At 39.6% G+C, this 21,647-nt stretch overlaps 2 protein-coding genes across 2 annotated transcripts; one reads left to right on the top strand and one right to left on the bottom strand.

Moving 5' to 3' along the window:
* Nucleotides 1–222: 222 nt before the first annotated feature.
* On the top strand, nucleotides 223–7,113 carry LOC114282584 (uncharacterized). Its single transcript, XM_082914721.1, has 9 exons — nucleotides 223–657; nucleotides 1,149–1,392; nucleotides 1,496–1,645; nucleotides 2,914–2,971; nucleotides 3,070–3,162; nucleotides 5,120–5,218; nucleotides 5,933–6,024; nucleotides 6,745–6,804; nucleotides 6,931–7,113. The coding sequence occupies exons 1-9, from the start codon at nucleotides 449–451 to the stop codon at nucleotides 7,111–7,113; spliced, it is 1,188 nt and encodes a 395-aa protein (XP_082770847.1). The 5' UTR covers nucleotides 223–448.
* Nucleotides 7,114–7,641: 528 nt separating this feature from the next.
* LOC145797939 (uncharacterized) lies at nucleotides 7,642–20,026 on the bottom strand. Its single transcript, XM_082885385.1, has 10 exons — nucleotides 19,899–20,026; nucleotides 13,642–13,942; nucleotides 13,513–13,542; nucleotides 13,174–13,424; nucleotides 12,887–13,093; nucleotides 12,718–12,807; nucleotides 12,536–12,622; nucleotides 12,099–12,440; nucleotides 11,918–12,001; nucleotides 7,642–7,880 (listed from the first exon to the last, which is right to left on the bottom strand). Exons 2-10 carry the CDS (start codon nucleotides 13,934–13,936, stop codon nucleotides 7,869–7,871), a joined length of 1,398 nt encoding a protein of 465 aa, XP_082741511.1. The 5' UTR covers nucleotides 13,937–13,942; nucleotides 19,899–20,026; the 3' UTR covers nucleotides 7,642–7,868.
* Between the last annotated feature and the right edge of the window lie 1,621 nt (nucleotides 20,027–21,647).

Raw genomic sequence — 21,647 nt, forward strand, 5'->3', positions numbered from 1 at the left:
TACTAATAACACTAATGTGTTAAGAATAGTTAAAAAAAAAAAAACATAAAAAATAGATGAAACTCACTGCCACATTATTAGTGCTCATTCTAATACTCTAATTCTAGTACTCCCACGCATTTTCCTTCCTAAAATGAACCACGCTCATCCAAGCTTGTTGTTTGGACCGGACCGGTCTGTTGACCCTCCCAAAAAGTCGGCTTTGTCGGCGCTTCAACGAGAGATCTCCCCACAGAGAACCACAAGCGGTTTCCAGAAGAGTAGACTTGCAGAACAAGTAGAGAGTGTTTAGTTGCTTGGGCAATGGGTTTTACTAGGGTTTTGTAAACCCCTCTCTCTCTCTCTCTCTCTCTCTCTCAAAATCAAAATCAAAATTAGAAGTCCAGCCTCAACCAATTCAATTTCGAACAACTCATCAACCAATCGACAGACGAAGAACACTAAAAAAATGAATTTGGCAAAATGGAGCTTGAGGCCATTGATTCACCTCCGCCAATCGGCCCTCATTTGCAGACATCTTTCAACTTCATCTCCCTCCTTCATCCTCAAACAGTCCTCACTCCTCTCCCATCACCTCTCGCCGCCGCGTCCACCACCGTCGTCCGCCCTCTCCTCCACCGTCCGCTATCTCCGTACTTCTCGTGATCCCACTACGAGGTAACTAAACTAACCATAATATACATATATACAAACACATATAATATATATACACTTACATAATTGTTAAATACCTTATAGCATCGCCAATCCAATCCTTCATCATTTTTCTCGTTGAATTCAATTTGATGAAAAAATAGCTAAAATTTGTTCCAACCATTTCGTCAAATCTGTATCAAAACAAGGGAGAGCATCAAATTTTTCATCAAATCAAGTATGAATCAAATCTTTCACCAAATTCTCAACATTTCTATTTTTACTCAAATTTGATGAAACTTTAAAAAGAACAAGGATTGGAGATTGTTTTCTATCGTAAAAATGGTTAAAACATGTTTTTATGATACGTTTGGAATGTTTTAAAAAGATTTGATGAAAAAAAGTGACCTAGATTAAGCTTTTAACCAAATTTCCACTCAAATTTGATGGGGAAAAAAAAGGAGTAAGGATTGGAGATGGTTTTATAGTTTGTAATTTTGTGCTTATGAGAACAGATATGAAATTTCTCCTCCTGTCAATTGGGGAATCCGAATAGTCCCTGAGCAGAAGGCTTTTGTGGTGGAACGATTCGGAAAGTATGCAAAGACTCTCACTCCTGGAATTCACTTGCTCATTCCGTTTGTTGACCGAATTGCTTACGTGCATTCCTTGAAGGAAGAGGCGATTCCCATTCCAGACCAATCTGCCATCACCAAGGACAATGTTAGTATCTTGATTGACGGGGTTCTGTATGTTAAGGTACCAGGACTGCCTTTTTGTTTTCATTGAATTAGTGGATTTCTTACTGGTTTATTGGCTTTCTGAAGCGATGGTTAAAGGTATTTTAGTTGAGTGATTGCAGATTGTGGACCCTCGTCTGGCATCATATGGTGTTGAGAATCCCTTGTATGCAGTTATACAGCTTGCACAGACAACAATGCGTAGTGAGCTTGGGAAGATCACCCTTGACAAGACATTCGAGGAAAGAGACACCCTGAATGACAAGATAGTGGTGAGAATTCATTGGTTGGCTGTTTACTTTCCACTGTGTGTTTGATTTCCAGGGGTCAAAATGTGCTGGCAAAGATTGTTGTTCATTGCATGAGTTGTCTGTCATAGTAGTAATGATCAAGTTTATGGATTAGTTAAAGCACATTACTGATAATATGCGGAAGGCATGTTGCATATATGGTGGACACAGCCTAAACTATATTCAGTGTCTATAGCTTTTGCTAGAATAATAGTAGAAGTATAAAATTGCTGTTGAATTCAAAAGGCAACATTTAGATAAAAGGTCAATTCATTTAAGAGAATGAATTTACAGTCTTAGCCAGTGAAGTACAAATGAATAGAAAACATGTGGTACTTATACGAGAAGGAATGAAATTAATGTAGGATGATTTTATTAGGTGTACTATATGACTTTGGAGATAGTAAGTGGATTGGTAGTGAGATTATACAACTATATATCATGTTGGATAGATCAATTATGGACTTAATTGATTTATATGAAGCATGTTCTCAAGTGCTTGGAAAGTTGGAAAGGTAATATTGCAAGTTTTTGAAATCATTGGTGGAGGATATTTGTTGCTGAGCCTCATCTGGCATGTGCATTGGAAGAGGACAAAGTAAATTTTCTTTCACAATGAACTTATTCTGCAACTTGAATTGTATCACTGTAGTGGTTGTTTCAGATGCACCCAGCTGAAACTATGTTGAAAGAATTTGCATTGTGTATGCCGTTGCTAATAACATAATCTTAATGAAGATACATTTGGCATAAACCTGGATCTGAACTAGAAATGATGCAACAAATGGTCTTCAGCATTTTGATAGAAACACTACATATATATGAGGGGTGAATTCAGAAACCAGGATCGAAGAACACTACATAATATTTAGTTTTGATGGCCAATATGAACATTTCCATCATTGTGGTTGTATAATTCTTTAGTGTACCAGAACCCTTGATTTTGGCACCTTATGGGTTGTTTGGGATGTTCTAAATAAGTGTACTTTTTGACTTTTTATGAAATATGGGTTGGATTTGAAGTGATATGGTAGAGAGGTGATGTGACTTAAATAAGATGATGCGACTTAAATAGGATAGTGGCTTTTTGGCTTTTTGGCTTTTTTAGGGGATGACAAACAAGGCCTTAGGTAAGCTATTGTAGTATGTGTCTAACACTCTTTGCATGTTTCTGTTCAGATTTGCTACAGCTACTGTTTCACCGCCTTATATACTTAGATTTGGTTGATTTATATGCACATTTTCTCCAGATTTCCATCAATGATGCTGCAAAGGATTGGGGCTTGAAGTGTCTTCGTTATGAAATAAGTCGGTCTTTTTCTGTCCTAATACCATCTGTTGAATTCTCTTTAATAATGTTCTACTTGCAACTTATCATGCATTTCTCGTTGTCTTTTCTTTGTTAGGGGATATATCTCCTCCTCGTGGAGTGAGGGCAGCTATGGAGATGCAGGCTGAAGCTGAACGCAAAAGGAGAGCTCAAGTTCTTGAGTCAGAAGGTGATGAAGTCCTTTTCTTTTCCCCTTCAGTTAGATTGCATCGCAGTCCTTTATTTTTGGTCAAATGTGCTGATCTATTTGTTTAGGGGCATGGCAGCTATATTGGACATATTGGAAGTGAAATAGAAATATCACTGCCTTCAATTTGGAATTCCTACAATCCATTAGGAGGGAAATCTTTGAATCCACTAGGAAAGAAAAAAAGTCTGAATCTACCAAATCTGTGCCCTTTTCATGGCATGTTTGTAGGCTGCAAAAAGATTGATAGGAAAGAGAATAGAGATGACTTCATAAAAATCACCCTAACCAATATTGTAATTTACTAGGATACACATTTGATTTGACTATTAATGCCTAAAAAGAAATAGCTAAATATATGAAACTAAGACTGCAGACTCTAAAAAGAGAGAAAAGAACAATACAACTAACTATAATTAACCCATATTTCTTCTGCTACATCAATATTTTGATTGAAAGGTGAGAAAAGTTTCCATATGTGTGATTTTAACACTAGATTGAAGTCCATCAAGGTTAAGAAAAAAGAAAGATTATTAAAAAAAAACTGAGGCTGTGTTTGGATAGATTTTCAAACTATAATTCCACCCCTACATTCCAATGCCATGTTTGGATACATCTTTCAAATTATATTTCCACAACAAAAAGAAAACTTTGTAGAAAATTCCGTGTCAGGCGGGATTTTTTTTTTTGAAATTTGGGTTAACTAGTCGTCCGGCCGGTTGACCAGGAATAGTGCATTTGTTTTTTTTTTTTTTTTTTTTTTTTTGCAATTGGCATTTTTTTTTAAATTTTTTAATAAAACAATATTTTCAGAATTTTTTATGAGCTTTTAATAGTTTTTGAGTTGTATGTTTGGTTATGAATTGTATGTTTGGTTATGAATTGTAAGTTTTTGTATCAAATATCATATGTCACATTAAAAATTTCCTACTCAATTCAAACTCTTTTCAAACTCAGAACCAAACAAATTTTCTACACTCAAATCATAATTCCAAAACACACAAACTCAAAATACAACTCTATTCTCAAATCATATTTCCAAAACTCTTCCAAACACTACCTCATTTTTCTTGACATGATCAACTTGAATGTCCCCTTCGGAAAGAATTCATGAAAGCTCCACTATGCTTCTTTCAAACCCAATAAGGATGTTGAGGTCTTTTCCATCAATGGTGGGGACGATTATAAGTTCCTAGTGCATGCACTCTACAAGTGCTCCTCCCCAAAAGAAGGCAGGGGCTACGAACATCCTAGTTGGTTGGAGAAATAAATTACCAAATCACTATAGAATTGGAGTAATGGATGAGCAACTTCACTGATTTCACTTCCTTAGTAGACATGCAGACCCTTTTAAGAATCATTCAACCTTTACTAATCAAGTGATCAGATATTAAAGTCTCTGCTGCCGCTGTCCAGGCAGAAAAGGGTACCTTAAAGGGAAAACACTGCAGCTGACCTAAATTCCCCCATTTGGGAAATTCTTGAACTTAAACCAGCCTCAACATCGTTTAATAAAGATCTTGGAGCACCCCAGCCAGTGGAAGAAGCTAATTACCAAATCTCAATAGCAATGGGACAATTGATGGGGAAATTAACTGGTTTCATCTGCATAATAAATGTGCAGAACCTGTTAAGAATCACTCAACCTTTACTTATCAAGTGACCTGATGTCAAAGTCTCTGTAGCTGCAGTTCAGGTAGAAAAAAACTACCTCACAAGGGAAGTCCTGTATCATTTAATAAAGGCTTCACTGGAAAGAAATCACTATAAAGGAACCTCTTCCAAAGATGGATTCCATTCTACCTCACACCATATTTAGGTCTTATAATAGGCAAAGAACACATTGAAAACCTATTCTCTGACCAATGAATGTAGTCCCTGGCTAGTGTCTTTTTCTCTCACATATTCCTGATAATTGATGTGCTTTTATATTTAACAGGAGAAAGACAGGCAAATATTAATATTGCTGATGGGAGGAAGAGTTCAGTGATCCTTGCATCAGAAGCTGCAAAGATGGACCAGGTTAATAGAGCACTAGGTTGGTAATCAAAGTTTGATCAATCTATTTTTAATTTTTTTTAATTTTATTTTTATTTTTATTTGCCCAGGTGAATAGCAGCTTCTTTTTTTTTTTTAATTTTTTTTTTAACTCGTTGAACAAAATAGACTCTTGATAAGCTGTAAACTTAACTTCAACTTGTTGCTCTCGAGGGGGGGGGGGGGGGGGAGATTGACCCTTGACATGATCATGGAATATATTATCAAAGAAAACAATGATCATGGAATATATTATCAAAGAAAACCATGAATAGCATCACTATCATTTTCAACTAAGGCTAATTTTGTTGGTATGGTGGAAAGTTTACATTGTGATTTCCGTATGTGCTAAAGATGTTGCATGAGGATGGAGCTTTGTAGAGCTTTTTGTGAAAGGATGTTGCATGTGGAATGAACTGAACTCTTCACTGAATTCGGTTTTCCCGTTAGTGAAGGAGGGACTTATTCTTGTTCTTTTGCACTGTCTCTGAATATCAAATTGTAGGTGCTTCTTGTTTCAGTGATGTTCTAGTCATCCTTTTTATTGGCCCACTGCCCACTAATATTTTCTTCTGGTCAATCTAAATTGTTTGAACAATTCTAGAAGAGGATTATGTTAATGTTTCTTCACTTCAAAGCATTGTTACCCACCTCCTCAACATCTTCATCCCTCTTTATTAACAATTTTGTTTGTTATAATTTTTTGTTAAATCAGGAGAAGCAGAAGCAATTCTTGCTAAATCACAAGCAACAGCCAAAGGAATTGCCATGGTGTCACAGGCTCTTAAAGAACATGGGGGTGTGGAGGTGAGGTTCTTCGTTCCTCTTGGTTTGCACACATGGTAATCTGAAATTCCGTGCCTTGCAGAGGCCTTCCACCTTACATTGAAACACTGGAATTACTTGCATCCTCTTAGTTTTATTATCATTGTCTGCATGTGAGTTGCATATTTCCATATCCAATCAACGACAATGATGCCCTTGTGAAAAAGCTGTGCAGTAAAAATGTTGCATGATAAATACTGGCTGTTGACCTTTGCATGACTGCCTTACAAATGCATGTTATCCTTGCTTTTCTGGATTGTTGGATCCTTTTCAGCCATTGGGAATCATTTCCAGTCTGTGGATGGGGGTTTAAACACACATTACACATCTTGCAAACCATTCTAGTATTCTGTGCATTACTCACTTGAATGTTCTTTCCACTAGTAATCCCTGACTCTGCTAATTGATACTCTGTTCTCTGCATGTTCTCATTTGAAATGTCTATTCACTACTATGCACATTCAATCTATTGGTATGATGACGTGCTGAAGTGTGAGAAACCATGTATTCAAGTATTCACAATGGAACTATGCTTTTGATACTGATTGAAGAAGTTGATACCAGTTGGATTAGTCTCCTTAAAAATTAAAATGCTTACTAGAATAAAGATGCCGATATGGAATATATGCCATTTGTGTAGAATATCTAATGACAATCATATCTGTTATTGATTGAGACTCAAACTTGTATTGGAATTTGCAGGCTGCAAGTTTAAGAATTGCTGAGCAATATATTCAAGCCTTCGGCATGATTGCCAAGGAGGTAAACAACAGAACTATTAAAAATTGTATCATAACGTTTGTTTTAATGGTCATGTGATCTAGTTATAATTTCCCCCCCCCCCCCCCCCCCCCCCCCCCCCCGCGTCTTTTTCATATGTCCTATTAGGGCACTACATTGTTGCTTCCAACTACGGCTTCCAATCCAGCCAGCATGATGGCTCAAGCTATGAACATATACAAAAGCTTGATTGGCAACAATTCTAGTGATATGCTTCAAGATACACTACAAAAAAAACTGTTTTTTGCGACGGCGTTTTGCCGTCGCAAATACTCCAAACGCCGTCGCTAATAGTTTTTTGCGACGGGGATCAGTTTTTTGCGACGGCAGGTGGGGGGTCGCAAGAGAGGGGGTTGCAAAAGGGATTTAGCGACGGCAAGAGCCGTCGCAATTGTTTTTGCGACGGTAAAAACATATTTTTGCGACGGCATAATTCTGTCGCCAAAAAACTACGAAAATATGTTTTTTTGCGACGGTAGAGACTTGCCGTCGCTAAAGTTGTTTTGTCGACTGCCTATTCCCGTCGGTAAAAGCATCGTCGCTAATGACCATTGGCGACGGGAACGTAAGCCGTCGCTAAAGATCTTATTCTCAATTTAATACTTACCTTTTGCGACAGTATTTGAGCCGTCGCAAAAAGATTAATACCATTTTTGCGACGGGGGAGCTCCGCCGTCGCAAAAAAAAATTTAAAAAAAAAAAATCACCGTACAAAAATAATTAAAAATATAAAAAAACCTGTATTAAATGAAAAATAACTAAAAAAAATCTAAAAATTACATAATAATATAAATATATATATAAACAAAAGACGGCACATGATGAACATTCATAATGTTGTTCCATTAATAACAATACAGAAATAAAAATTATACCACTACATAATGTCGCATAATACATACATAATATTGTTCACAAATTTAAATAACATAAATCAAAATCAAAATCAAAACCAAAAGTTTTCGTCTTGCTTCCTTCGTGGGTTCAAAAAATAAAAGCTGGTTATAATCTTTATACGCCCGCATTCCACAAGAAGCAAACTGCAACTAAGGAAATATCTGAAAAAAACAAAATAAAAGTAATTAATAACAATATAATGGTATTAATATTTTAATTACAGAAAAATATAAAAAAATTAACTACTATATAATTACAAAGATAGTTTAGTAAATAATTTTGACTACACCGAAATCCGACTCTAACTCCCAAACCGGGAACCCGATTCGAGCCCCGTCTTCTCCCACAAGTCTCTCGTGCCTAGGCGGTCGTGTGTGCCAAGTTTCGTGCCAAACCGACGCCGTTTAGTGATTTTGGGGCGTTAACACCTCGAGTTCAAGTTTCTTAAGAAACTAGTTTGCCTAAAGTGAAATCCGGCTCTAACTCCAAAACCGGGAACCCGATTCGAGCCCCGTCTTCTCCCACAAGTCTCTCGTGCCTAGGCGGTCGTGTGTGCCAAGTTTCGTGCCAAACCGACGCCGTTTGGTGATTTTGGGGCGTTAACACCTCGAGTTCAAGTTTCTTAAGAAACTAGTTTGCCTAGACCGAAATCCGACTCTAACTCCCAAACCGGGAACCCGATTCGAGCCCCGTCTTCTCCCACAAGTCTCTCGTGCCTAGGCGGTCGTGTGTGCCAAGTTTCGTGCCAAACCGACGCCGTTTGGTAATTTTGGGGCGTTAACACCTCGAGTTCAAGTTTCTTAAGAAACTAGTTTGCCTAAAGTGAAATCCGGCTCTAACTCCAAAACCGGGAACCCGATTCGAGCCCCGTCTTCTCCCACAAGTCTCTCGTGCCTAGGCGGTCGTGTGTGCCAAGTTTCGTGCCAAACCGACGCCGTTTGGTGATTTTGGGGCGTTAACACCTCGAGTTCAAGTTTCTTAAGAAACTAGTTTGCCTAAAGTGAAATCCGGCTCTAACTCCAAAACCGGGAACCCGATTCGAGCCCCGTCTTCTCCCACAAGTCTCTCGTGCCTAGGCGGTCGTGTGTGCCAAGTTTCGTGCCAAACCGACGCCGTTTGGTGATTTTGGGGCGTTAACACCTCGAGTTCAAGTTTCTTAAGAAACTAGTTTGCCTAAAGTGAAATCCGGCTCTAACTCCAAAACCGGGAACCCGATTCGAGCCCCGTCTTCTCCCACAAGTCTCTCGTGCCTAGGCGGTCGTGTGTGCCAAGTTTCGTGCCAAACCGACGCCGTTTGGTGATTTTGGGGCGTTAACACCTCGAGTTCAAGTTTCTTAAGAAACTAGTTTGCCTAGACCGAAATCCGACTCTAACTCCCAAACCGGGAACCCGATTCGAGCCCCGTCTTCTCCCACAAGTCTCTCGTGCCTAGGCGGTCGTGTGTGCCAAGTTTCGTGCCAAACCGACGCCGTTTGGTGATTTTGGGGCGTTAACACCTCGAGTTTCAGTTTCTTAAGAAACTAGTTTGCCTAAAGTGAAATCCGGCTCTAACTCCAAAACCGGGAACCCGATTCGAGCCCCGTCTTCTCCCACAAGTCTCTCGTGCCTAGGCGGTCGTGTGTGCCAAGTTTCGTGCCAAACCGACGCCGTTTGGTGATTTTGGGGCGTTAACACCTCGAGTTCAAGTTTCTTAAGAAACTAGTTTGCCTAAAGTGAAATCCGGCTCTAACTCCAAAACCGGGAACCCGATTCGAGCCCCGTCTTCTCCCACAAGTCTCTCGTGCCTAGGCGGTCGTGTGTGCCAAGTTTCGTGCCAAACCGACGCCGTTTGGTGATTTTGGGGCGTTAACACCTCGAGTTCAAGTTTCTTAAGAAACTAGTTTGACTAGACCGAAATCCGACTCTAACTCCCAAACCGGGAACCCGATTCGAGCCCCGTCTTCTCCCACAAGTCTCTCGTGCCTAGGCGGTCGTGTGTGCCAAGTTTCGTGCCAAACCGACGTCGTTTGGTGATTTTGGGGCGTTAACACCTCGAGTTTCAGTTTCTTAAGAAACTAGTTTGCCTAAAGTGAAATCCGGCTCTAACTCCAAAACCGGGAACCCGATTCGAGCCCCGTCTTCTCCCACAAGTCTCTCGTGCCTAGGCGGTCGTGTGTGCCAAGTTTCGTGCCAAACCGACGCCGTTTGGTGATTTTGGGGCGTTAACACCTCGAGTTCAAGTTTCTTAAGAAACTAGTTTGCCTAAAGTGAAATCCGGCTCTAACTCCAAAACCGGGAACCCGATTCGAGCCCCGTCTTCTCCCACAAGTCTCTCGTGCCTAGGCGGTCGTGTGTGCCAAGTTTCGTGCCAAACCGACGCCGTTTGGTGATTTTGGGGCGTTAACACCTCGAGTTCAAGTTTCTTAAGAAACTAGTTTGACTAGACCGAAATCCGACTCTAACTCCCAAACCGGGAACCCGATTCGAGCCCCGTCTTCTCCCACAAGTCTCTCGTGCCTAGGCGGTCGTGTGTGCCAAGTTTCGTGCCAAACCGACGCCGTTTGGTGATTTTGGGGCGTTAACACCTCGAGTTTCAGTTTCTTAAGAAACTAGTTTGCCTAAAGTGAAATCCGGCTCTAACTCCAAAACCGGGAACCCGATTCGAGCCCCGTCTTCTCCCACAAGTCTCTCGTGCCTAGGCGGTCGTGTGTGCCAAGTTTCGTGCCAAACCGACGCCGTTTGGTGATTTTGGGGCGTTAACACCTCGAGTTCAAGTTTCTTAAGAAACTAGTTTGCCTAAAGTGAAATCCGGCTCTAACTCCAAAACCGGGAACCCGATTCGAGCCCCGTCTTCTCCCACAAGTCTCTCGTGCCTAGGCGGTCGTGTGTGCCAAGTTTCGTGCCAAACCGACGCCGTTTGGTGATTTTGGGGCGTTAACACCTCGAGTTCAAGTTTCTTAAGAAACTAGTTTGACTAGACCGAAATCCGACTCTAACTCCCAAACCGGGAACCCGATTCGAGCCCCGTCTTCTCCCACAAGTCTCTCGTGCCTAGGCGGTCGTGTGTGCCAAGTTTCGTGCCAAACCGACGCCGTTTGGTGATTTTGGGGCGTTAACACCTCGAGTTTCAGTTTCTTAAGAAACTAGTTTGCCTAAAGTGAAATCCGGCTCTAACTCCAAAACCGGGAACCCGATTCGAGCCCCGTCTTCTCCCACAAGTCTCTCGTGCCTAGGCGGTCGTGTGTGCCAAGTTTCGTGCCAAACCGACGCCGTTTGGTGATTTTGGGGCGTTAACACCTCGAGTTCAAGTTTCTTAAGAAACTAGTTTGCCTAAAGTGAAATCCGGCTCTAACTCCAAAACCGGGAACCCGATTCGAGCCCCGTCTTCTCCCACAAGTCTCTCGTGCCTAGGCGGTCGTGTGTGCCAAGTTTCGTGCCAAACCGACGCCGTTTGGTGATTTTGGGGCGTTAACACCTCGAGTTCAAGTTTCTTAAGAAACTAGTTTGACTAGACCGAAATCCGACTCTAACTCCCAAACCGGGAACCCGATTCGAGCCCCGTCTTCTCCCACAAGTCTCTCGTGCCTAGGCGGTCGTGTGTGCCAAGTTTCGTGCCAAACCGACGCCGTTTGGTGATTTTGGGGCGTTAACACCTCGAGTTTCAGTTTCTTAAGAAACTAGTTTGCCTAAAGTGAAATCCGGCTCTAACTCCAAAACCGGGAACCCGATTCGAGCCCCGTCTTCTCCCACAAGTCTCTCGTGCCTAGGCGGTCGTGTGTGCCAAGTTTCGTGCCAAACCGACGCCGTTTGGTGATTTTGGGGCGTTAACACCTCGAGTTCAAGTTTCTTAAGAAACTAGTTTGCCTAAAGTGAAATCCGGCTCTAACTCCAAAACCGGGAACCCGATTCGAGCCCCGTCTTCTCCCACAAGTCTCTCGTGCCTAGGCGGTCGTGTGTGCCAAGTTTCGTGCCAAACCGACATCGTTTGGTGATTTTGGGGCGTTAACATCTCGAGTTCAAGTTTCTTAAGAAACTAGTTTGCCTAAAGTGAAATCCGGCTCTAACTCCAAAACCGGGAACCCGATTCGAGCCCCGTCTTCTCCCACAAGTCTCTCGTGCCTAGGCGGTCGTGTGTGCCAAATTTCGTGCCAAACCGTCTCATCTTTTCCCACAAGTCTCTTAACTTACAACGTAAAGAATGCAAAGATACATTTTATACCTGATCTTCTGGTGGTGGTGTATATGGATTCTCATCTTCTGCAGATTCCCTAAATGCCCGGTGGCCACTCGATGCATCAGGAACCTATGATAGTCAATGCATAATGTGTTAATCATATTCGAATTTTATACATAATCTTGTGTGAAAATTGAACTATCAAACAATTTAATTTATATCGAACCTGTCTGTTGGGATCCACACTCGCCCCCTGTGACACAAACGCCATCATCTCAGCTCTCATCTGCTGTAAATGTGTAGAGAACTCTGCTCGCAGCTCCTCCTTCAACTCATCCCTTAGCTCTGCACGAACCTGCTGCGTGATCTGCTCAATAGTCGATGGTTGGGGTGTTGACTGTGATGGCCCAGCACCATCTTTATACACCGCTCTCCGAGGCACAATTCTCCCGTATGTGCGACAATATCCATGTCCGTCATGACCTATCAACTCATGGAAAATGGCATTCCTAGCCTCCAAAGTCTGACCATCCTCAGGTAGCATAGAGAGTTGACGATTAAACTCATCCTGTATTGAATAAGACATACAAGTATATGCCAAATTAAGATGGTTGACACACATAAAATAAACTTCAAATACAATCAAAGGTGTTTGGAAACTACCAAGGTCTGGATAACCTCTGGGTCATCTGCTCTACGTGTCATAAGCCAAACATTCATCTTATCAGTAGACTTCCCGTTATTGGTCATCTACATTTTTTTAGAAATATAAAAATTAGAATCCAAATAATTTGCAAATATTCAATGTTTATTTATATACAAAAATAAAACAATAAAATGTAAACCTCATGTCGTATCTGAGAGAAACTAGTACGCCCTGTGGTATGAGCTATGCCGTGAGCTCGCCGATTTTTAGCATTCCTACTTGCAATTTTCTATAACAGGTTCAACAAATGTAAGTATGTAAATATGATTTGTATGTTTACATATCATAAATATAACTTATTTGTATACCTCAGCATCAGAAGTACGCCAATACTCCACAAGTTCTTCCCACTGGCTTGGCACAATGTGCAAAGGAACATCATCCTTCAGATTAGGATCAGAACTTCTAGGCTTGAAATACTTAACCTTAATCTTGTTCTTGTGATCCTTCCATATGCTGTTGCAGTTTTTCATGCAGATTGGCTTGTACTCCTCTGGACATATATTCAAATTGTCCTATAAAACACAATTTCAAAGTGTAAATAATAATAACACAATTTTGGAATTCGAATTTGTGGTCAAAAATATACTTTTACCTTCACATCCTTCCAGATAGCATCAACAATATCATCAGGCACATTGTTCCAGTCAAGAAAAGTAAGAGGAACAATGTTACCATTCCGCACAATGATGCCAAGTTGAGTAGTTAACTTAGCGACGTTATCCCCTATTGGGCAGTAATTTTCATCAAATTGTATGTCCAGCTTTTTACCAGTACCCCACTCTTTAATGCCCTTGGCACATCCTCTACCACGCCTAGTCGAGATTGATGAAGAACTAACATGACCTGCGAGATACAAAAACAATAAACAATATGCAACGGTAATAAACAAATGCAAATTTAAATTATGTGAATACAAATCGAATTCTTATACCTGATGTAGGCTGTGAAGAAGACGAAGGGTCTGCAAAATTCAATGAGAATAAACAAGTTATATATAATGAGCATAAATAAATGTATGTTTAAATAATTTTCATACAAAAAAAATGGCAAATTTATATACCTGCGGATAGCTCATAAGCTGATGACTCTAGTCGGGATGCTAGCTGCTGTGGTGCCACTGATGGTGGACGCACCGATGGTAGGCGTGGGGGCTGAGTACATGGTAGCTGCTGTGATGCCACTGATGGTGGTCGATGCGGTGGTACTAATGGCCCCTCAGATGGTGGTGGCACTAATGGCCCCTCCGATGGTGGCCGATGTGATGCGTCCTCTGATGGTGGTGCTACTGATGTCCTGTTATGTAGCACATCAGACATCATGCGCCGGGGATGATCAGGCTTCCTCTTCCTTCCCATAATAATCTGCAAGCAATATAACATTAATTGACATTAGAAACATAGACAATGGGTTGTCATCAACTATAATATGACATTAATTGAACTAATACAATTACAAAGACAAAGTAAATTAAGAAATTGATGATTAACTACAACCTTTGCCTTAATTGAATTACTAATGTTGATTAAATATCAGCCTATTTGAACATCAACTGTTTCCCCTTCTGCGGCTTCCCTCACCCAACCAACTTCTTCATCACGAAGCATTATATTTTCTTCCAATTGTTGGCTTATGTATGGCTCGATTTGTGGGTCAGTCGAACTCATATCAAATAAACCTCTTTGAGACATCTTCACCACGACTTGCCAGTCTGGTTGTAACGGGTCTGCAACATACCAAACTTGCTCTGCTTGGGACGCCAAGATGAAAGGTTCATTGGTAATTCGATCATCTCGGTACAACAAATGATTGAAGTTTACCAACGTGAAATTGAAGACATCTTCTTTTTTTCCGTGAATATTGTCAATCCAATCACACTTAAACAACACATGTTTCTTCTCATTGGAATATCGAAGCTCAACAATATCTGTCAATTGTCCATAATAGTACACAGACCCCACACGAGGATTCTTGTCTTTTCGACTAGCATAACTTATGGTATCTGCCTTCAAAGCTACACCACAATTTTGTGTGGCTCGACGATCATCCATGGCCTTTACTCGATACCGAAACCCATTCAGTATATACCCGTTGAACCTCCTTGCCAGGTTATGAGGACCATTTGCCAATAGAATAATCTCTTCAGAAAATATGACATCAGTAGTCCTTCGCAAAGTTTGGACCTATTTAACACGAAAATGTAAAATTTAAATGTAGTTCGACTTAAGTAACTAGAATCTATAGAGTTAAATACATACATGTTCCTTGAACCAAATGTGAAAAGTTTCAAAATGTTCACGCCGAAGCTGATGATCGTCGACACGAGGCATTTTGAGCTGAAGTACTTCAAGGTGTTTGCTGTGTAGATTGAGATTTTAGCAATACAAAAAATTTTGTTGAAAATTCAATAAAACATAATAACATATTGAGTGAGTGACTTAACCTACTTTATGAATGGTTGAACCGCGCTTGTATTGAATAAGATGTACCGATGAGCTTGTACCCAAGAAGTATTATCAAGATAAAAGCTTGTGTTTTCACCAATAGCATGACCCAAATTATCAGCACCACTATAGTTTCTCACGGGTCGACTAGATTTGGTTTCCACATCATTAAGATATTGTGCACAAAAATTCATGCATTCTTCCATAAGATATCCTTTAGCAATTGATCCTTCAGGATGAGCTCTATTACGCACGTATTGCTTCAAAGTAAGAAGATACCTCTCAATTGGATACATCCATCGAAACTGAATCGCTCCACCCAATAAGGCTTCATCAGCTAGATGTATAGGCAAGTGCTCCATTATATCAAAAAAACTCGGAGGAAATATTTTCTCTAGATGACAAAGTGTTAGAGCGATATGATCTTGAATATATTGCAAATCCGTCGCACGATTCACTTTCGAACACAATTGTCTAAAGAAATTGCTCAATTCAATCAAGGGTTCAATTACATTCTTTGGTAACGATCTTCGAATAGCCAATGGAATAAGTTGTTGCATCAGAATATGACTATCGTGGCTCTTAAGACCCCCAATACTTCTATCATGTGAGCGCACACGACGTGATATATTGGATGAATACCCGTCGGGAACTCTTACTTCCTTCAACACTTTCAAGAACAAATCTTTTTCATCCTTGGTCATCGTGAATTGTGCTGGTGGTAAATAGGCTTTATTCGACCCTCTTAACTGCAAATGTAGGGGTTTTCTAATATTCATATCTTGTAAATCACGCCGAGCATTAACACCATCCTTCGATTTTCCTGCAACCCCTAATATTGTCCACAACACATTATCACAAACATTCTTCTCTATATGCATCACATCGAGGTTGTGTCTTATTAGATTGTGCTCCCAATATGGCAATTCATAAAAGATACTCTTTTTCTTCCAACTATGGGTGCGATGTCCAACTTTCTCCTTCTCTACCTGTCTCCTATGCCTCTCCTTAAGGTCATCCCTCTTGTATTGGGTTAAAATACCCTCAGATTCTAATTGTAGCAACATCTCAGTTCCAGACAACAATTTTGGTTTGAGTCTGACTTCCCGACTACCATCAAATGATACTTTATCCTTCCGGAATTTATGGCCAGTAGGTAAAAATCTGCGATGACCCAAGTATGATTGTTTCCTACTATGCTTCAACCAACACGATGTAGTTTCCGTATTACAACAAGGACATGCATATTCGCCTTTAGTGCTCCATCCTGACAAGTTTGCGTATGCAGGAAAATCACTAATTGTCCACAGTAAAGCTGCATGCATTTGAAACATTTGATTTGTTGATGCATCAAATGTTGACACACCCTCATTCCATAGTTCGTTCAACTCCTCAATTAACGGTTGCATATACACATCAATCTTGTCACCAGGTCCTTTCGGGCCGTCAATAAGCACGGACAAAATTAGAAATGGTTGCTTCATGCACATCCATGGCGGCAAGTTGTATGGAATGAGCACAACAGGCCAAGTGCTATGAACTATATTCATCGTCCTGAATGGGTTAAAACCATCAGATGCTAAGCCAAGCCTTACACTTCGGCAATCATTACTAAAGTCAATATTCCGACGGTCAAAATCTTTCCATGCAAGGGAGTCAGCAGGATGCCTGAAGACGCCATCATCAGTTCGTTCCTCTGCATGCCATCTCATGAACTTGGCCGTCTTGGATGACATAAACAACCTCTGCAACCTTGGCTTTAAAGGAAAATACCTCATCTGTTTTGCAGCTATTTGTTTGCCACCTTTGTTAGGACCATTTGAACCACCATCACCATTTGATTTCCATCTAGAACTGTTGCATATGACACATTTATCAAGATTGGCGTCCTCGTTTCGAAACAACATGCAACTGTTGGGACATGCATCCCACGTCTCATACGTAAAGCCCAAATCTGTTGTGACCTTTTGAGCTTTATAATATGAGTCCGGTAGTTTTACACCCAACGGGAACGCCTCATTCAATAACTCAAGCAACATGTCAACAGACTTGTCTGTCCACTGATTAAGCACCTTCAAATGTAGAAGTCGAACAATGAATGACAAAGATGTGAACTTCTGACAACCCGGATACAATTCACTTTGTGCATCTTGAAGAAGTTTGAAATACTTTGCAGTCTCTGCATTTGGACCGAGCTGGGATTCAGATGCATGGGGATCAGGCCCCTGTGGGTCATCACCCTCAACACTTGTACCGGCATGTGGATTTCCCATAGCCCCTTGTATCATTCCAATCATATCATCCCCAATGTCTAAATTAGCTAATGTTTCATTCTCTCGATTTCCATGTACAGATACGTAAGATTCCCCATGATTAATCCAATGTTTGTATTTTTTAAAAAAACCATTCAAAATCAAATGCTCCCGTACACCCTCTCGTACAAAATAGTATCGATTCTCACACTTCCTACACGGACAACTGATCATCGAACCTTCAACCCTATTGGTGTAGGCAAACACAAGGAATTCATCAATCCCATTAATGTATTCGCTCGACATCCTATTTGGCAAATCAATCCAACTCTTATCCATCATCTGTAGACATCCACAAAAATATCTCATCAAAGTAACTCCAAATATAATACCTACGTATTACACCCTCATCTATCAAAACAAGTAGTACACTTCCATTCCAAAGCTCCAAAAGAAAAGTAAATTGAGTAAAAGGATAACGAGGAAAGGGGACTTTACTGATGGTGCATTATTTTATTTATCTATTTGTTCAAAACTTAATTATGGACATATATCATGTATGTCATATTACATGTTTAACATGAATGTGTATATTATAATCATATAAAAATTTAAAAGATAAACTATCAGATCAATGTATCTTCCTACAGATAAACTTATAAAATAAACATATTATTCTATTAAAGTACGACTTATGATAAAGTTAGGAGTTTAGAATGAATCGAGTCTATATAAAGATAGGAGATAAGCGAAGTCTATTATTTTACTTTTAAAAAAAGAGTAATATTATGTATAAATGAATTTTTTATCGGATTTCCTAATATTACACACGAATGTATTACACACGAATGTATTACATGTGCCATCTAAAAAGATAGGAGATAAGCGAAGTCTATTCTTTACATTTTTTTAATCTTATTTGATTCTTTCTTAGAAGATGATTGAATGATTTGGAGAGTTGGTAGAGCTTGAGTATTTTTATTTTTTATTTTTTAAGAGAAGGAAGCTGCCCCTTATTTTACAAAGGTTTCAATAGTATATTGTCCTTCTATCCAATTGCAAACCTTATCAATGTGATCATGGGTTTGGAGGATTACTCATAAACAACAAAACTCCATTTTTAATTGAAAATTATCTTGCAAACTCGCACAAAAGCCTAACAACAAACCAATTAGAGCTAATTCAGTTTACCAGAACTCTTGTATACATAGTAGAAAGTCAAAGGCTCAAGTCTTATCACAGTCTCGTAAACAAAGGTTTCCCTTCCCATATTACGTCTTTCTCCCATATATTCAAAATAAAAAAAATTCTCTCAAAAATGTGTATCATAGAGTCAATGGAGGATTTGGAATATTATATAGTGTCATCAAAAGGAACAACAGAATGTATTAACTGTCTTGAATAGAAAAAAAAAAAATGTATTAACTGTCTGAGGCTTTGTGTTATCAATAATTTATTAGGGTTTACCAAGTATACAAGTCTTAACTAATCATGGGTAGTTCTCATCTGCAGGAACATTTTACCTTTTTCAAATCTTGTGGCTGATTTTGTATTTGGAATCTTGGAATGAACAATTGGTCCAAATGGGAATTTACTTAAAACCCCTATGCAAAGTCTCTCAAGTGAGTCCATATACGACTTGTGTGATGCACCTCAAATTTTACTGATTTTGAACTCCTAAAAATGTTGTCTTTCACACAAAAAAATTTCAGTATCCCCACCAAATAAAAATCTGTCATCTTGCCCCACCACTGCTGTCAAATTCATTAATTCTCAAAACCTTTTGATGAGACATAGAAAGTCAGATTATTGGAGAAAATAAGCCTTACATACATTTAAATACGTGTGTGTGTGTGTGTGTGTGTGTGTGAGAGAGAGAGAGAGAGAGAGGCTATATTGCCAATTTGAAACCTATTCACAAACTAACAGTGTGTGCAACACACGATGAGTGGTGGATGTCTAGCTGCTAAAAGCCTAAACCAAGGTTTTTAGATTATTCAGAAATTTAGAACTTCAAAACCTCAAAGATTAGATCAATATGTTGTATCTCCAATTTACATTTTGCAGCTTCTCGGCAGTGACAAAAAATCTAAAGGATCAAATTCTGCTGATATTTTTTAAGCACACTCACCATGCACACACACACACACACACAGTTATACTTGTAAGCTAAATCCTAATATTGTTAAATTCCTTTATTAACATTTTGAAAATACTTTACTGGTACCAAAACTAATTTTATAAAATTAGTGATTGAGGTGTGCAATATAGAAGATTTTTTAGCTTTACCAAAAGCAATAAAAAATGCCAGTACTGCAACTTCATTCGAGATCAAATGCACCAGTCAAGTTCTTATAATAAACATAGCAAAATGGAATTTCAATGACAAATCATCTTCAAATGTTTCTCTAAGTAATTCACAATTACTTACTAAAACACAGAAAAAGCATCACTTGATTTGAGAAATTAAGATTTTTTCCAGTAACTTATTTCACATGACGAGAACCCTTTGACACTCCACATCTGAGCATACTATTGAAAACATAATGGAGCAGATACATACATACATATATATATATATATATATATGCAGAGAGAGAGAGAGAGAGAGAGAGAGAGCATACCTGAGTTGCTGTCGTCGTCGAAGCACCGCCGCTAGCCCTTCGCCGTTCGTCGTCGCCGCACCACCGCACCACCGCTGGCCCTTCGCCGTTCGTCGCCGGTCGCCCGTCGCTGGTTTGGGGGAAAATTGAGCGGCAAGATGAGAGGCCGAGCTAGGGATTTTAGGGATTTTGTGCTTCAAATCAATTTTAGGGATTTTGCGATGGAACCGAGCGGCAAGATGAGAGGGAAGAGGGGGGAAAATGTTTTTTTACTTTTTGCGACGGTAAGGTTTACACCGTCGCAAATTATACAAAACGATTACCAAACGACGCCGTTTTAATATTACTTTTTTGCGACGGATTTTTGCCGTCGCAAATGGTCGAGTATTTGCGACAGCAAAATTTTTGCCGTCTCAAATAGTTTTTTTTTCCCGACGGTTCAACATTGCCGTCGCTAATAGTTCCTGATTTTCATACTCGCCCGTGTAGTTTATTGCCGACGGTTAAACGCCGTCGCTAAAACTACTTTTTTGCGACGGTTTGTTTTGCCGTCGCAAAATACCATTTTTTGCGACGGGGATCGCGCCGTCGCTAATAATTCCGTCTTTTTTGCCCTCTTTTCTTGTAGTGATAGCTCCATGTCTGCTGAATCAAGTGATGGAGATGATCGAGGAGAGCCAGTCTTCTCTCTCCAGAACCCCAAGAAGGAACATTAGACTCCATGGCAGCCACCAATTCATCCTGCACAGCAAAGGTCTATTGTACCATTTGGTTTGGTTAGTTTTGTGGGTTCCTTTCATTGTTCAGTACATTTCTACTTTAGTACAGAAAAAGCAGAGGATTTTGTAGGCTACTAGTATTGATGGAGGATGGCTACGTATAGAGTGCACTATACAAGGCAGAGTTCATTTGTCTTTTTGGAAACATTATACGGGAGGGAATTGAAAATTATTCGTCAACAACATTATGATTTTGCAATCTGTTCAACATTTATTTTTCATAGACTCAACATTTTGCATGCCAATTTTCTCCCTAATCAAATCATCAAGTGGTACTTCAAATCGAGTCACCAAGTGGTACTTCAAATCAAGTCACCAAGTGTGACCTGGATTCCCAACAGCCATACACCTAAGGTTGTTGCAATTTAGGTGAGCAAACATCATCAACTGCATAAAAGTCTGGTGATGTTAATTAATTAAACAAAATTGCATGCACCAACAACCTACATTATCTTTGCATGATAGAGGTGTGCAAAAAAAGGGCCAAACTACACCGACCCAAACTAACCAGTGTAATTTAAAAAGGAGGGTTGTGTTGGGTGTATTAGGTGATAAAAATTGACTAGTAGTGGGTTCATATTTGTTAACCTGGCTTATTTTGAAAAGTTAGTTAAAAGTTGCATTTTTGATTTTTTTTTTTTTAAAAAACGTATAAAAAAGTAGAGAGGTGATGTATCTTTAAAAAGTCAAAAAATTAATAAGGTTTCGTTTGGGAAGTGGGTTGATTTTTTGGCTTTTTGACTTTTTTTGGCTATTTTAGCCTGGGCTAAAAAGCTTGATTTGGTTTGGGAAGGGATTTTTGACTTTTTGACTTTTTTGACTTTTTTTGTAAGAGAATAGTGTAATGATTATGGGTTAGATGTGATGTTTTGTTTGTTATGACTAAAATAACCTATTTTATCTTTTGTGGCTAAAATAGTCAAAAAAGTCTATAAACCAACTTGCCAAACAGAGGCTAAGTTGATTTTTAACCTACTCGTCAAAAGAGTAT

Source organism: Camellia sinensis, chromosome 1, assembly GCF_055761805.1.
Source record: "Camellia sinensis isolate YWXY chromosome 1, ASM5576180v1, whole genome shotgun sequence".
Classification (NCBI taxonomy): domain Eukaryota; kingdom Viridiplantae; phylum Streptophyta; class Magnoliopsida; order Ericales; family Theaceae; genus Camellia; species Camellia sinensis.

What these genes read in the sequence shown, in the direction of transcription:
- LOC114282584 (XM_082914721.1), top strand. Translation starts at nt 449, where the DNA reads ATGAATTTGGCAAAATGGAGCTTGAGGCCATTGATTCACCTCCGCCAA. An exon ending in ACGGGGTTCTGTATGTTAAG is followed by an intron (nt 1,393 to 1,495) that starts GTACCAGGACTG and finishes GAGTGATTGCAG; the next exon opens with ATTGTGGACCCTCGTCTGGC. An exon ending in AAGAACATGGGGGTGTGGAG is followed by an intron (nt 6,025 to 6,744) that starts GTGAGGTTCTTC and finishes TGGAATTTGCAG; the next exon opens with GCTGCAAGTTTAAGAATTGC.
- LOC145797939 (XM_082885385.1), bottom strand. Translation starts at nt 13,936, where the DNA reads ATGGGAAGGAAGAGGAAGCCTGATCATCCCCGGCGCATGATGTCTGAT. An exon ending in CTATCTGGAAGGATGTGAAG is followed by an intron (nt 13,094 to 13,173) that starts GTAAAAGTATAT and finishes TGTGTTTTATAG; the next exon opens with GACAATTTGAATATATGTCC. An exon ending in CAGAGGTTATCCAGACCTTG is followed by an intron (nt 12,441 to 12,535) that starts GTAGTTTCCAAA and finishes TATTCAATACAG; the next exon opens with GATGAGTTTAATCGTCAACT.